This window comes from Ptiloglossa arizonensis, chromosome 12 (genome assembly GCF_051014685.1).
Source record: "Ptiloglossa arizonensis isolate GNS036 chromosome 12, iyPtiAriz1_principal, whole genome shotgun sequence".
Lineage (NCBI taxonomy): Eukaryota > Metazoa > Arthropoda > Insecta > Hymenoptera > Colletidae > Ptiloglossa > Ptiloglossa arizonensis.
In genome coordinates this window covers 13,868,300-13,885,644 of record NC_135059.1, presented here as the reverse complement: position 1 = coordinate 13,885,644, position 17,345 = coordinate 13,868,300, and the positions used below count along the sequence as shown (strand labels likewise).

Here is a 17,345-nt window from a genome sequence, read left to right as displayed (position 1 = left end):
TCAATAATTGGGGCCGACTGCAACCGCCCTTGAAAAGCTATACTCCGTTGGCGAACGGGAGGACCGTTACGGCTCGAAAACGAGCCGAAGATCACCGGGAACACGATTGCGAACATTTTTTCGAGCTCTAGGCGCACGAATCTCCGGTTCGAGCGTTCTAAGAATTTTTCCGCTCCGTGTGTCAGGGTTGCGTTTCGTTGGAAAATAGAGGCACGTCGTTTCCCGGAGGGGAAATTTCTCGTGTACGTGCTTCGCTGCGAAAGGTAAGACTTGTTACACGGGAGAAACAAAAGAGAATGTGTGCGTCTATATAGGGGTATAGAGACTCCGTGCGGAGCAATTACGATAATTGCGAGCCGGGTTGCTCGTCTTTACTATATACCCGGCAAGGACGTCACGCGGTGTGTTTCCGTTTACTCGGGTTTCCACGCGACTCGGTGTTTCGTTGGACGCGCGAGCCTCGACGTAAACGCGCTATTCTTTCCGTTGCTATCGCGCCTCTCTCTTCGTTGTTTCCAATTCGAGGAATAACGAAAAACGTACGATTGTGGGGCGAAAGGTCGCGCGTTTCCATCGGTCGGACTTTTACCTAGCATTAGCCCCTGCTCGATCGTATTACGATTTTCCGTCCACCTGTACGCGAACGGGACAAGTCCCATGGGTGTACGGCCTTTTGCAATTTGTCGGTCGAAACTCTCAACGATGAAACGAAGAAAATATTTGGAAGAGGATTCCTCGGTTGCGTGGATCGAATCGCGTCGTCGGAGCGCGATCGACGGATATCCGATACAACTGTGATATATTTCTCGTAGAAAGACAGATCGAACGGGAACAGGTGCCGTGAGACGGATATCCGCTCGTCCAGCGAGATCGTCACGGAGCAAAATGGGGTTGAAAGTTCCGGTAGGATTCGACGGGGGACGCCGTTATCGATATTCGCGGGCAGACGTCGCGAGATTGTAACGCTCGATGGGATCGACGCGATCGACGCGATCGACGCGATCGACGCGATCGACGCGATCGACCGTGAACGGGTCAAGGGCGTGCAAATATTCGCGACCGAGCGAGTCGAGACCCAGACCGGGGATGACGGCTTCTCGAGAAACGTTCGCGAAACGCGGGGGAATAACAGCGATTGAGCACGGAGAATCGTGACCTTGGAACGTGTCACTGCACCTAACGCGATACAGGGTCTAGAAGCGGCTGGATACGATTAATAATTAAAGCAACGGCCACGACAACACCGACGCTACGAGGGGTGCAGTCGGGTTATCGATCGTCGTCCTCGACCCGAACCATCCTCAACCTGAACCTACTGCCTGCCCCGCTACATTCAAAGGCTCTCGCCACACGCCTGCCTCTCTCTCCTATTGCTTTTATACCCCAACGACTACTCGTCGGAAGGGTGCTCCGAACGAGGGCCCAAGATGCCATTCAGCCGGGCTTTCTTCCCTCTGATCTCGCGGACGCGGCGCTTTTTTGGCTCGTTTGTTTCTCGGAAGTGGCTCTTCTCGTCCCGAAAATGGTTCCTGCCCGGTGGCCACGCGCTCCTATGTATATTTTCTTCGCGAGCTATCGCGACGCTCCGGAAGCGATTGATCGACCCACTACGCGAACGAAACTCGCGAACGGGGACAATATCGATGGCACCGTGAAACCAACTATTTCTCGATACGTTCGAACACTCTGCGACATTTTCTCGAGAATCAAAGATCCTCGTAGGGACGAAAAGCGCAGCCGTGACACCACACCCCGTTGCTCGCATTGCAGTCCGGTAGCGCTCGGGATAAAACGATTCCCCTCTGAATAGTCCGAAACGGCCCCGGCCCCAGACCCGGCCCCAGACCCGGCCCCAGACCCGGCTCCGGCCCGGTTCGCGTAATTAATACGCAAAGCCGCGGGGAACCGCTGCGGGTGAAGGAAACGATGACTGAAACTCGAGGCGGGAATAAATTACGAGATTCGCAAGAGATTCTCGTTCCGCGGGAGGCCGTGGAATGAAAGTGGGCGGGTAACGCGCGCGAACCTTTTACGCCCCGGGTGTCTTTGTTCAGCCAGCTGAGTCTGCCCCTAGAGTGTCGCGAACCTTTCGAAACAAATTTCAACACCCACGGTAATTGCACCCGAGTAATTGCACCGTCGCTCGGATGTGCGACGAACCAATTCTTATCCGGATATACCAAAAGGAGACATTCCCTTTTTCTTGTAGTCGATGCGCCGAATCGTTTCACCGAATTTCCTCCGTTAACGAAACTTTACGGTTTATTATTCTTCGTTGTATCCTCGACGGAGTATCGCCCATAGATCGGTGAAGTTCTCCGGATGAAAATGAGTCCAGACACCACTGTATTCCGATTGTTTTTAGTCGGAACGTAATCACGTATCGAAAGATCGAGTTCGTTACCCGGATACATTAAACGAAGTCGTCCCGTTTTTCTGTAGCCGATGCGCGGGATCGTTTCACCAAATTTCGCTCGTTAACGAAAATTTACCGCATTCCGACTATTTTTTATTTTAACGCAATTGCGAGTCGAACTTTTTCTTTTCAACGCTTAATATCGATCATCGAACTACGATGTACTTTTCAATGAGTTCCAATTAACAGAAATTTCATTGATACAATGTTCTAAATTCGCAGCCAATTATCTCGGTACTACCCGCGACTATATATCGTTAAATAGTTTACAGAAATTAGTTCTGGACGAAAATCGAAAAATACTATATCAATACCAATCTTTTACTTTGATTTTCGATCATTCGTTCGCCTTTACGGATTTCGCAATACCTTCGTGTTTCCTTCTCATAAGCATTAACAACCGCCAGAGGACCACAGTTTGAACAGTTGTTAACAACGTCCTGGTATAAATAATGGCTTGAAATATCATTTCGTCGAAATATTCTTTGTTCGCGATAGAATTTTTCATTGAAGTCTAACCGATGTTGTCAAGGCTACACGTATCGATTATCGATTCACAAGTGTTCATCGCGTAATTTTTCTATCTAGAAAAGTGATTAATCGAATTTAAGCATTTTTAAGTAAAAAATACAACTTCTCCGCGTATTGTATAAATTATAAGAATTAAATAAATGTTAAATCGATATATCTAATAAACATTTAATACTGTCCATGCTTTTAAACTTTAAAAAACGTTGTCTTTACTTTAAATCAAAATTAATTTCTATTCTACTTCTATTCTATTCGCAAATCAATCATTTATAATGTATCGATAAGATGCACATTGTAATGTTAATATTCGGCACATGCGAAAATGTTAATAACAATCGCGTAGAGAAACAAACATTCAGTGAAACCGTTTACCTTTACAGATTTCGCAAAATCTTGATGTTTGTTTATCATAATTATTAACAACCCTCGTAGGACCATACTTTAGACAATTATTAACAATGTCCTTGTATAAATAATTGCTTAAAATATCATTTCGTTGAAATATTGCTTGTTCGCGAAGGAATTTTTCCTTGAGATCCAACTGACATTCTCAAGGCTACACGTATCGATTATCGATTCACAAGTCTTCATCGGGATGATTTTTCTATCTAAAAAAGCTATTAATTAAATTTCGGCACTTTTATGTAAAAAATACAACTTCTACGCGTATTGTGTAAATTATAAGAATTAAACAAATATTAAATTAATGTATCTAATAAACAATTGTTACTTTCCATGCTTTAAAACTTTACGAAACACGTTTCAACATCGAGTCTCGATCAAAATCAATTTCTATAAGTTTCTTAATTAATTGCAATACATAAATAAGATGCACATTGTTCGATCAATATTGGGAACATGCGTAAATGTTAATAACAATTACCGAAACGAACAAACATTCACCGAAACCATTCGCCTTCGAAGATTTCGCAATATCTTGATGTCTATTTATCATATTTACTAACAACCGTCGTAGGACCGCAGATTAAACAATTATTAACAATGTTCTGGTACGAATAATGGCTAAAAAGCCATCAATTCGTTGAAATATTCGATTAGATCGAACAAAGACAATGGAAGAAACGGTAAGTCACCTTGGGGAGGGTATATAAGGAACCCCCGGTTGTTTAAAATTTCATTGTTCCTGGAGCCTCCGAGGTGGACGGATCTCTTCGTTTTAGGTTTACGGAAGGGGGACCCCCCACCTTGGTAACCGGTACTGGCCGCCGGTAGGCGGTGGTCAGTACTGGCGACCACTCTCTCGATCCTTTCTTTTTTTTTTTTAATTGTTTCTTTGTCTAATTCATTTCATTTGTTCTCTGATTTTAATTTCTACTTGTTTTTCCATGTTTATTTTTTTCCACTAACCAACTTCATTTCTATTTTCTATGATGCCTTTACTTTATGTTTCTCTTAGATACATTCTCTTAGATGTATCGGAAAACGAAGAACGAAGAACGAAGAACGAAGAACGAAGAACGAAGAGGACCGATGTTAATTCCAAGTATAGACTAAGTTAGTTTTAAGGTCACCATGTACGAATATCTGTGATCTGCCGAGCAATTATCCAATCTTTAGTTTCTTTTTGCTCGCTTGCTCGTCACTCAGTCCGGCCACCTCTGCTTGTTGCATAAGCAAGTGACCGGCCGTGGAGGTGGACCGAACGCTCGATCGCCGTCTCTTCTGGTGCGTCCGCTTCGAGAGAGAATATGCTGCGAACACAGGGGCAGGTGTTCGCACCGGTCCCTGCGGAAGCCCTTGATCCATCATAAGACCCTCTCTTCGTCATCCTCCGTGAGTCAGGTCCACGCTCTGCGTGGCTCCTGGCTGCGGAGTTGGGAGAAACGGGGCACTCCTCTAGAGGAGTGGACGGCGTCGCGCATTTCCTTGAGAATCTGGCCCACTGAGGGGAAACGGGACCGACCTAGTAGGAACAACTCTACGGTTCGCGTCGCGTATTTCCCAATTTTGCCCAATTTTTCCATAATGTAATTGCTCGGCAGAACTAAACGAGGAGATCGAAGGAACATCGATTCCTTCTATCTCTGGAGTTTAGTAATTTCGTCTGTACCGCGTATCGAGGGAGATCGATGGAACTTTGATTCCATCTATCTCTCTCCGGGTCTCCGCTCGCAGCAACCTCCGCGTGGTGAGACCTGGTAATCGGTATTGCTCGCGACGAAAAATAATTCTTCCTCGCGGGTAGTACCGAGCTAATAGCTGCGAATTTAGAATAGCTTTTATCGTTTAAATTATAAGAGCTAATCATATGTAAATTTCATGTATCGAATAAACAATCGTTACTTCTTATGTCTTGCAACGTGTACTTCGACTAATTAGTTAATATACGAGAATACATCGTATACTGTAACACAGAAATATTTTTGTAGCACACGGGAATGTATGATACTTGAAGCGTGACGATGAAAAGTAGCAATACGATTGTAACTGAAAAAGCTACGTATGTTATATTAAATATACCAAATGTATTCAGAATACGTCACGAGTTTTTTCATTACAACATTCCACTCCCTTTCCTACATTGCTATGAATCGCTTTACAAATTATCGAATGACATAAATTCCAAAAATCCGCGAAACAAGAATACCTCCTCGGCTAGGAGATATGCTCCTGGTACCAAAGTCCCGAAATTGGCGAAAATTGGAACACAATTTCAGAAATATATTCGAAAGTCCCGCAAAATTTCAATTCGCGGAAATTCTTGGAATTTGACGTTATTTTCCAAGAATCCGCGAAACAAGAATACCTCCTCGGCTATCGTGTGCTCCTGATAGCAAAGTTCCAGTATGGGACATTTTCTCAAATTTTTGCCCGATTTTCACAGTTTGGTATCAGGAGAACACGATAGCGAAGGAGTTATTCGTTTTCCGTGTGTTTTTGGAAATGGCGTCATTCAATTATCGTCGAAGCGATTCATAGTAATGTAGGGAATGGGGAGGAAAGTTTAAATTAAAAAATACGCGAGGTACTCTAAATATGCTTGGTTTATTCAATATAACATACATATAGTATTTCATTCAGTTACAGTCACATTCTCACCTTTCTTAGCAGTATCGTACATTCTTATCCTATATAATTCCTTATCTACATAATTTTTGATAATATTATCTGTATAATTATATAATCTTATATTTTATAATTTTTCTAGGTTACGATATACAATTTATTCTTGTATGTTAAGTAAGTAGTCCGAGTGCACAGCCGATTAGCTCGGCGTTACTCGCGATGGACGATCTTTCCATGTAAAAGATGATTAGATTCCGTTTATCATCTTCCGGGTTTCCGCTCGCAACAACCTCCACGTGGTGAGAACTGGTATTCGGTATTACTCGCGACGAACAATAATACTTCGTCACAGGTAGTACCGAGCTAATTGGCTGCGAATATAGAATATTGTATAATATTAATGAAATTTCTACTAATTGAAAATGAGGAAAAAGTACACGATGGTTCGGTGATTGGTATTGAGTATTGAAAAGAAAATGAAATATCATTTACGCAAAGTTTTTGACGAGGAAACCTCTTGAATTCACCAATCAAGATACCGGAGTCAATGTAAAGGGCCTTCTGTTCCAATGGTCCCGGTCCTCGGCGACATTCTTTTCTTGTGTAAATAGTATCGATCGCACGTTTGTAAAAATTATCGACGCGTTTGCAACGCAACGATCAAAAACTCGAACAACGTTTCGCCGCGAGAGAGTTACGGCTCCGTTTCCATTGCATCGGACGTTATCTCTTTTGCGGGCGTGTAAACAACGATGCATCGCTCAAATAAGACGCTTCGAGTCGCCATTTCGGATCGTTCGTATCGAACACGGCGACGCAAAGTCTGTAAAGTTATCGAGGATCCCATCGCGGGGGACTGCCCCGTTCTCGAAAAAGATCTCCTGTTTCTCGTACGTATACTTACTCTGGATCACTGCGCACTGTGTCGAGAGGTAGTAGTAGCAGTGGTAGTAGTAGTAGTAGTAGTAGTAGTAGTAGTAGTAGTAGTAGAAGAAGAAGAAGAAGAAGAAGAAGAAGAAGGTGAAAGAGAAAAGTAAAGAAAGGGATGCACGAATAGAGTGATCTAAGGTTAAGGCAGGCGGTATGAAAACCATGCAAGTTCTACGGACACGCGCGATCGGCGAGGAATTTCACAGGGTTGTGCGTAAGGTGTTGGCATGCCTCATTCAGCATTCTTGCGTTTCTGTGTGTCGGAAGAGGGAACCCCGTGAGCGTGCATGCACCATACGCGAGGCGTGTACTACCGTTGGTTCGTTGAAAAAGAATGGGTTCCGAGGCAAAACTGTCCGTAGTTGTTTCGTAGCACGTTACCGCCGGGAAAGTGTTCGCTTCTTGTCGATCAATCGGGGGGAGGGAAAGAGGAGACTCGGGTAAATTCGTCGGGTGTTGATCTCAACGCTAATGGTGTGGCGATCATGATCGTAACATCGCGATCGAACCACCGGCGATCTATCCGGTGATGTCGAGGTTCCCGGCAAACGGAACACGAGAATTCGCGCGTGCTCTACGCATCTACGCACGAGCAAGTAGTGTCTATGGTCTAAGTGTCTAGCTATGTCCGGCTAAATAATATAGCTAGTAATCACTAATTTCTCAGCTATATGTGGATTATGTCAATTTTTGGTATGTACCTGGCTCAGGCTTCTAAAGCTACTTGTACTGGCGCTGCGGGCCTGTAAACACAAGTACAGCACAGGTCACCAATCACCACAACACTGCAGTTGGAAAAGTACAAATAGAGATACACAGGTATAGTATTACAAATACATAGAACAGACAGGGTTAGTAGAAAATGGACACGGGCGCGTAAACGGTGAATCGAGTTTGGAGAACGGAAAAGGGTAATAATAGAGTAAGAGATAGACAGAGATACAGAGAGAGAGAGAGAAAAAGAGAGAGAGAGAGAGAGAGAGAGAGAGAGAGAGAGAGAGAGAGAGAGAGAGAGAGAGAGAGAGAGAGAGAGAAAGAGATAGAGGGTGTCTATGGTAATCCGTTGGAACAGCATACGCGTGTACCTCTTTTAATTGGATGCGACAGCTAGACGGAGGAGAGAACGGTTGTTGTTACTTGTAGATCGGTGATACGGTGCGCCAGAATGGAGAGCCTTTTCTCGAACTCGACGCGTTCTCGAATCGTCCGATTGGTGCGCGACATCTAGGGATTCGAGCGGTACGATCAACGCGAGAAAAGAATCTCCGTGCTGGGCGAAGACGGTACGTGAACCGAGCTCGTGGATTTGCTCGTATCCTGCCGGTGTACAGTATCGTGGAACGTACAGCGTATCGAGAGCAGTGCACACCGAACACAGACGACAGCGTAGCGTGAGTGTCGCAGTGTTGGACAGTTACGAGGCCAGTTTTCGTGTATCTGACGGTTAACGTGTAGCTTCGTTTCTCTGTACAACCAAAGCGTTCGGAAGAAGCAAAGAGAGGGTGTCTCGTGGCTGTGAAAAGGATAAAGGGTTCGTGCCGATTCCACGCGAAACTCGCCCGTTGTTCCGCGTCCGTTCGCATGAATCTCTCCGACTCGTCGAAACGTCTCGTTTCTTCTTAGCCTAGTTTTCTCGGTGTTCAGGGGACAATTGGTACAATACGAGTTTCGTGCGACCGTAACTGTCCCGGTATTCTCTTCGATCCGTGACCGTCGGTCTCTACTCGCTTCGTTGAAAATCCGGCCGAGGAATATAGGTCGTAGGCGTTGCGCGCGTACTTATCGCGAGCGACCTCGAGAGGAAGTATTACCCAACGCGGAGGCTAGGAAGACCGCGTTTCGGCGTCGCGACTGCGCCCTATTTTATTTTTTCCTCGTTCGAGGACTCGCGACGTCGATTCGATCTATCGATTCGTCCGACACCCTCGTTCGATCGCATTTTCGATTACGAGGAGAAGTTCGATCGACCCGAAAAGTTAATCGTTTCGAAGTATCTACGGTCCGCTGAACGACGCAACGCGAAACAACGCGATCTTTCGTCGCCGAAAAGGGAAATCGATTCGCGTTACGTTTCGTCCGGTCGCGTTCCAGTTGGCGATCGATGGATTCGAAAAGGGCGACTCCGGTTTTCGAGAGCGGGCCAAATCCAGCAGGTACGAGCGTTGCCGATCGAAGGGCAATTATTCGAATCCCTCTGTCCAAGCTCCCGCGATCGAAAGTGCCGATGGAAGTGGGCACAGGTGCTCGCTATTCCTCTCGTAAAGAGCAACGATTGGAACGAAACGCTTTAAGATCGACTCCGCCCACGTTCGAAGATTATTACGCAACGATTATCCGTGAGTTTATTGCTGCACTTTTCATTCGCGATTGCCATTGTTTACCACTCGTCGAGAAAACATCGGTACGCGAGTGGGGCTCGACGACGAACGAGATCATTTTCTACAAATTTATCGGAGAAACGCTTCGGCGAGCCGAGCCAAAGTCAAGATTAAAGTAACGTAAAAAATGTTGGAAAAAACTTACGGAGAAACGTAACCCGTTAATAGTTACTCAAAATGAAAAGTTGTTTCGCACCAAAGTTACATAGTTTCCAGCGAGGTAATTTATGCCGAAAGTTATGCCCCGCGTACGAACCCGATCTCGTAACAAGGATTTGCTCGCGAAGGATCCTCGTGCCGAGTCGAAAAATAAACTTACGTCCGACCGATGAAATACGTTACCGGTTCACGAACGGCCGCGAAAGCCTTCGATTATCGCTATTATCGAAGCAAACACTCGCAAAAACACCGCCGCTCGTCCAACGCGCGAGAAATCCTCGGGCGACGCCGAGCCGCGAACGAATGTGTTTTCACGGTCAATTATTCGCTCGTTGCGCAGTGTAAGCGCAACGCGTCCGATGTTTCGTAGGTTTTTGCCCGGCTGCCTGCTTCCGAAGGTAGTCCGCGCAATTAATTCAATCGGGATGGCGCGTTCAGCGGGAAATTCCGAAGGGGGCGAAACGCGCGCCGTTAATGTTACGGGTAACGGATCTTTCGTCCGATCGAAGAAGAAATATGAAATTCGGAAAAATATCGATTCCGCGTACCGGCGCAAATTCGATCGTTCTTCGCGAAAATACGCGTTGAAAATGCGATTTGACGCAATCTTTCCTCTTTGAAATAGTATCCATGGTAAAGGTGCGACGATCTCTTGGAAAAAAAGCGAGGTGCGCGAGCAGTCGCTGGGAAAAATCTGGCCCGATTCGCGCGAGTGCGTCGAGCATTTTCCGTGACGCGGAACCTATCGACGAGAAAGATCGACCGTCGACGTACAATGGCGCCCGGTTATCGATTTCCAATGACGCTCGCGAATTCGAGTCGACGAAACCCTCGTCGAATAATTTCGCGTACCGAGCGTTTCGACTCGCCTTAACGTGTTTCCATTCGTGCGATCGCGCCACAGGAACGACGATGCTCGAAAATGGTCGTTCGTGGTACTCGTTTGAAAAGAACAATTTTTTACGCAACGTCCATCCGTATATCTTGCGAAATCGTTCCGCGATCTTTCCCAATGATTATTTTCGATAAAAACGGTCGTCGTTCGAAAAACGGGACAACGCGCATTGATTAGATCGAGTCGTACTCGCTACGACGTTTCGATTTTTAGGCACGTTTATAGCAAATTTTCCGTAAAATGTTGTACAACCCTATTCCGACGGTGACTACTGGATCATCGTCGCGTTTTATTTTAATCCCTGATAAGACTATAATATCGCCCAGCGAAAGCCATACCTCGTTGAAGTTTATTAAATCGTGCGTCACCTCGTTCAAAAGTACAAGAGCCACGTTGCAATCCTAGATAAGCGGCTAATCGCAAACTTTCGGCTTATCGACTCGAAATACGTGGACGAGCGAGACGTTCGTTTTCCATATTGCGTAAAGATTTTTCTTTTCCCACGAGCACCGAAAGCGGTCATTTTTGAAAATTGCGCATTCTAGGAACGTCGAACCGTTGAACGCGATTTTTCGCGAAGGGACGTCGAAACATCGAATTTCGTCTAGAAACGTATCCCATCTGGAATTCGTTTTCGCGAATTTCTCTCATTAGCCGTCCGACGTGCGAACTTTCAATGTTCCCGATGACGACGATGCATCGCACGGGCTCGCGAAACGTTTAATTGCTCGAACGTAGCGAAAGAAGAGCGCCGAGAGTGCTTCGGGGTGGGCATCTGCAACCTTGCTCGAAAACCGTGGCCCGTTGGAGTCCATAGATCATTAAAATTCCAGTCGCTTGTAAACGTTCGCTAATTGGATACCCGCCGTGGGAGCTTCGCGTCGGGCACTGGCTGAACATTTTCAACGGTCGCGGCTGCTCGCGTCAAAGTTTCCAAAACAATTACGCAACCGGAGAGCAATTTATCGCGTCGATTCGCGTTAGATGAATCGCGCGTATCCTGCCTAACGCGTGCGAGTAACGCGTAATCCTCCGTAGCGCTCGGCCGCGAGTTCTCCTTCCCCGAAAAGAAAATTTCATTTTTTCTACACGAGCGCGTTCAATTTCTTCGAAGGAGAAAGATAAAAAATGACCCCTTTTGGAAAATGAACAATTTACAAAGCTTTACGAACGTCGAACGTCTCTCAAGGAATAGAAAGTATCGTCACTGCACGGAAACATGTGTAAATATAGTATAACTTGAAACTCTTGCTGCAAAATATTTTATATTTTTTCTATAAAAAAAAAATTGTAAAAGGTGTTAGAAAATATCGTATTTCATACCGGAGTGCTCTCTTAATAAAGTTGGACAATGCAGAAGGTCCGTACAGCGAAATGTTTCCATCGCACTGTCTAGGTTTCGCTTAACACGGTTTCGATACAACATGGAACGAACGAACCGTGTTACAGGAGAGTCGAATCTACCGTAAAATCATTGCTATATGGGATAATGGTCAACAACGAGTTCATTGTTTTGCATCCAGAGACGAATACCTGTACCGATTATAATTTTAATAATTTAGCGATCATCTGTTTAATTTCTCGTTATTTGTTTCGAAGATGTTTCAATATCCGAAGAAGAAGAAGAAGAAGAAGAAGGAGACGAAGAAGAAGACGAAACGTAGTCTTTTTTTCCTCGAGAGGTATTCTTAAAGGTTCTGCATAAATTTTACATTGTCAAATGGGGTCAAGAAAAGCCATTTTTTAACGTTCTTTTTCGTTGACGTTGGATTTCAGTCTCTGAGTAAATTTAGCACATTGCGAGAAAACAACCGAGAGGCCATTGTACCGAAATATTTCTTCGTAAACGTAACGAACACCGATGAAACGAATTAAAAAGATCTTACTCGAAATGGTAAAAACTAATTGCTGCAATTTGTGATACAGGAGAAAGCACTTTTCTCTGGATAGGCACAAATGTATTTTACGTTTGGTACCGGTAACAGGGGTTTCGACTTTAAAATTAGCATATTTGCATCGATGGGAATAGTTCTTCCAATTTATTCGGAGAAGAATCTTTTCGACTGACTTTTTCTTAATTTTCTTTGAAGTTTTGGCAAGACTGGATCGAGTAGAGTGCGCGGTCTTGTCCTATTTCGACAGAATTAATTATTCGTACTTGAGAAAATGTCTGTAGCTTGGAACAATTCGAGTAAATGTTCAAGTGTAAAGTTTTAAAGTCGACACGTCTGATAGTTTTCTCAAAAGAAAGTTTCAATTATCGTTTCAATTTGGTTTATAAATTATTTCAAACATTGCTACGCGAAATTAACTACCAAAATACTAAATAAATATGCACAATTCGATTTCCCAATTATACGATAGATTCAATTTTCGTTTATTTCGAACAAAATATTTCGTTCTAGAAGAGATTAATGCGGTTAGCATACGTGTACGAAATATAGAGAAACGTGAAATAACGAGTAAAATTGTTTTCCGTTCTGTTTTAAAACGTACAAAATTCAACGTGCTAAATTTAACGGACTACGAGCGAAAGGATCGCAACAATGTTACGGTAGAACCTCCATTACTCGAACTTACTATATAGGGGGGACACGACTGCTGGATTGAACGTTGGATGGAACGCACGTTCGTGGAACGCTTCTCACTTGTCTCATTGGGAAGATTCACCGAAACATGGTTACGAAATTTCCGAATCGTCTTGTATATCGCCGCAATGTACCGGCTGTATATTACTCGCGATAAATTTCCATAAAATAGTTGCGTTCCGCGGAAGAACGAATCGACGAAAAAGGGAATACTATATTCTGCGCGGTTCGTAGAATGGCGGTTCTACCGTCTGTAAGCTTGGAATCGAGCGTGCCCCGAGCACCGAGCGCCATCCAAGAATCCAACCTAACCGAATCTTTAACGAGGAGTCGTTTCGTATTCTTTCTCGGGAGTCTCCCGATGATTTCGATTTCCCCTGTACGCGACTCGCCGCGACGGAAAATACGGTAACTCTCCGAGCGAGCGAAATGGCCGCACCGGATTTTCCCGGCGCGAAAATATGTAGAACGCGCGGCGTATAGAGTTCCCGGAGCCCGATAACGGGGAGCGACGCTAACTTACCGGGAAGCGAAACGGCCTGGTTAACGCAAACGAGACGCGATAAAACGGCGAACGCTCCGACGGCGTCGGCGTCGGCGTCGGCGTCGAGATACCGTCCGTGTTGGTTTACACGTTGTTGAAGGCTTTCGGGATTACTATTTTCAACGAGGGGGGCTATCGGGGGACGGTTGGAGGGGTTCCACGGAATATAATCCGATAGAAATCGCACCACGAAAGTATCCGCGACCCGAGGAACGTTCCATCGAGCGACAATTTTCGATAAAAGATCACGGAAATTGTCCTCGAGCCCCCCTCTCGACCCCCACGGAGACAAGAGAGACGCATTCTTATCGTTCGGTCGCAGTTAGGATAATCGCGAGCGTTCTTCCGCGCTGAAAGTGGCCGCGAAAGAAATGCGCGAGCACGTCCCCGCGCGAGAGGAAACGTTCCAGAGGATTCTCGCGAATTCGCGCGTTATTTTCAATATTTTTCTTCGTTGGTGCAACGCGCGCAAGTTCGGTCGCGGGTAAATTTTCCCTCGACTCGTTGAAGCTGGCCACGGTGATAACGAGAAAACGCGAGAGGACGTTCCTCGGCGTTATCGTATGAAACGACGGGGGTTCAGCGCGCGGTCGCGCTCCATTGGTATGCACCCTGCGCTTCGGTAGCCCCGTTGGCCCCTCTCGTCGCGCTTCTACACGGTATTCCAGCTGGACGAATCGCCATCTCGTACACGGTGGGTCGTATTCGCGTAAACTGCTTCTCGGAGCGCGAGATTCATGCGGACTGTCGCTACCGGTTTTTGATCTCGGACTCGGCCCCGATCGGCGCCATTTTAATCGCGGCGATAGTTTTCTCTTCCTTTTTTTTCGACCACCACGGAGACATCTCGCGCGCTCCGTCGAGTCGCGACTCGCGAGGGATATATCGCTCGGAATCACGGTGAATTCGTTGCGACACCATGGACGTTACGCGGGAGCAAAAAATGGACACGTGTCGCGGGCCGATGTTATCGTTGGTGCAAATTGTGGAAGATAGAGTCGAAACGATACATCGTACCGTGACGTACGAGGCGTTCCACGGAACTAGGGCGGAGCTCTACCGTCGAATCGGTTTCGGATACGAGGAAAGATACGAAGCAAAATTGAACGATTCCGGATGCTCCACATTCCTGCGTCGTTGTTACGCATTTAGGTCCACGCGTGCAGCTACGAATCGCATCTGTTTTTTTAACGGAACCTTTTATCCTTTAACGTGTAATTCCATGGAGATTTCCACCCCTGCGAAAACGTGTCGGAACATTTCACCGAAAAATGGATCGTTCGAGGAATACTTTAGCTTCGAATTTGAAAATCCTCTTTCGAAACTTCGTCGTTCGTGTTGCGAATACGAATCGGTGTTCGACAACGAATAAAGTTTTTATCGTTTTTATATATTTTGTCGCGTTGTTGACTCGTTTGGCAATTTTTGTTTCGTATACGGTAGTTTTCACTGGAATAGGATTGACTTTGTTCATCCAGAATCCAAAGACCAAAGGGATATCCTTATTGTTCTTAACTCGAAGTTAAAGTATGTTCCGAACTAACGACTCTTTGGAAAAATGGTCCGATACTTGTTTTCGTTCCAAATAAAAACTTGCTTCGAACTAACCAAGGATACGAAAACTTTAGAAATATTGTACCGCGTAAACCTAAAAACCGTTCGTGTACGATCGTAAAATTATTTTTGCGATGCATTTGCAATCAGAGAATGGAACGGTATCGATAATTTCGCGCAAAGGATGTATAATTTACACGATGGTGAAACGTAACAAATTTTAATAATAAATCGAAAACGCCGAGGGTATTTCGATACAATGGGCAGGTCGGTCGTTAAACTTTTTTACCGAAATTTACTCGTGGATGCGATGATCAATTTTTTACTAATTCAGATCGCACGGTACGCTCCCCTTTGCATCGAAACGTTTCTTTGCACGGTGTACACGTTACGAGTAAATTTCGATGAAAAAATTCAACGACTCCCCCCGTGTATCTTCACCAGCGTTAATTTCAAACGCGACTCGAGATCAAGATCGTTCTTGGAACGCGTCACGGTTCGAGAGACTCCGAAACCAAAGGTTCGAAGACGCGAGAGATTCCATTTGTAAAAGATGCTGCAACCGCGTGCACCTGAATGCGTCTCGGTGCGGTAAGAATCGAAAACGTACGAAAACTATTCATTGTTCTCGTATCTTTGCATCGTTTGGATGTGAAACCGTTTCGACGATCTCGATCGTCCCGATTTCACGTACCCTGTAAAAGAACGATACATCATAGGAGAGATTCAGGAAGGGAGGAGCGGAAGATAGAAAAGAAGAAGCCCGGTGCGCAAACTCGAACCGGTTAGCGATCGAAAACGCTGTGGTTGGTCTCGAAACGCTCTATCCTCTGTTCGAATCGACGTTGATCGCCGATTCGTAAACCCAACTGTCCGTATCGATAAACGGGTAAATAGTATCGGCTCTCGTGGTTTGTTTACCTTGCTCCTGTTTCGCGGCGCGAAGTCTTCTTTGCTGGCCTTCCGTCGCTTATCCTTAAGGATCATTCTCGCCGCGGCGAACGCCATTCTGTCGACGCACTGTTTCCTCTCGTTTCCCGACGGTCTCGAACGCGAACCGAGTCGCGTGCTCGACGATCGCGCACAACGAACCACTGCCGAACACCAGATGTCCCGGGAACACACCGTACCGGTTTATTCGATCGCTCGAATCGATCGCGAGTAACGAAACTTCTTCCGTAGAAACGATCGGATTTCGCGACGCTACTACTTTCGTATCACTGCGCGGTTACTTATCAGCGTAATACGATTCCTCTCTTTCTAGTTTCTCTTCCTTCCTCTTCTCTAAATTTCGTCTATCACTCGAGCGTCGAACCGAACGCGGTACCTCGATCGGTGGTCGCGCGAGTCGTTGACTCCTCTCGTTCGGTACTCGCCGTGAACTCGCGCCCCGATCGACGAAACCGTCGATTACGACGATTTTCGATGACGGAAACACACACGGCGATACGGGTTCCCCCGTTTCCGCTCGGTTTTTATCGCGAAATCGTGGCAGCGGACGCGCGACGACCGGCGTCGTCGTCGATCTCGTTCTTTTCTGTCGTTTCTCGTGCGCGGGACGACGACGGGCTCTCGCGGAACCTCGACGAGGACATTTGCCTGTCGCGACTGCACCGTCACTTCCGGTGGATTCTTCGTTCGGCGACGAGTCGTTGATTATGCCGCACAACCCTCCGCACGAGCACTTTGACGCGCGTTCGACGCAACTATTTTCCGCCGTTTGTTTTTCTTTTCTTTTTCTTTTTCTTCGGTTCCCGTATGCGTATGCGTATGCGTGTACGTGTACGTGTGCGTGTACGTGTACGTGTACGTGTACGTGTACGTGTACGTGCACGCGCGCTCCTTCGACGGACTACATTCCAGGCGACACGAGTCGCAGCTGATGCATCCTCATGGCTCGATCGATCGGTGGTTAGTTGTTACAATTATGGCCATGGATCTAGAAAGAAACAGCCTCGTTGACGGTACCCCGTCGCTCGTTCTACGCCCAAGGCGGTAGCGTCTTTCGATCGATCCACCCGTCGTGGCATCGATGTTTCCGGACGAAGAAACGAGGGGTGCACCGGCTGCGCGCCTCTGAATAATTAAACACGCGTGCCCGTTCCCGATCATTCCGCGGCTCGAAAATTATCACGGATTACCCGAGGCTGTAAAAAATCGAGCCATTGATTTGTTGCCAGCGCGGACACTCCTCGCCCCCTCCTCGAGCCCGAATCCAGGGAGGGTGAAGATTCGCGTTGGTTCTCTTACAGGTTAGCGTTCGTTTCCGCTCGAAACACCGAAAAACTCGTGGACGAAAGAGTTTCGACAAGGAACCGTACCA

The 17,345-nt window shown here is 46.1% G+C and overlaps 1 protein-coding gene across 2 annotated transcripts in view; it reads right to left on the bottom strand.

Annotated features, from left to right (window-relative positions):
- Positions 1–16,961, bottom strand: part of LOC143153431 (neo-calmodulin) — a 44,970-nt gene extending 28,009 nt beyond the window's left edge. The window contains exons 1-2 of one of the 2 annotated variants that reach the window (XM_076324599.1): positions 15,944–16,961; positions 7,606–7,647 (exon numbers count right to left, since the gene is read on the bottom strand). In XM_076324599.1, the coding sequence (XP_076180714.1) occupies positions 7,606–7,647; positions 15,944–16,030 (129 nt within the window). In that variant the 5' untranslated portion in view covers positions 16,031–16,961. The remainder of the gene's footprint in view (positions 1–7,605; positions 7,648–15,943) is intronic. The other variant, XM_076324601.1, reaches the window with a different exon arrangement.
- Positions 16,962–17,345: the final 384 nt, after the last annotated feature.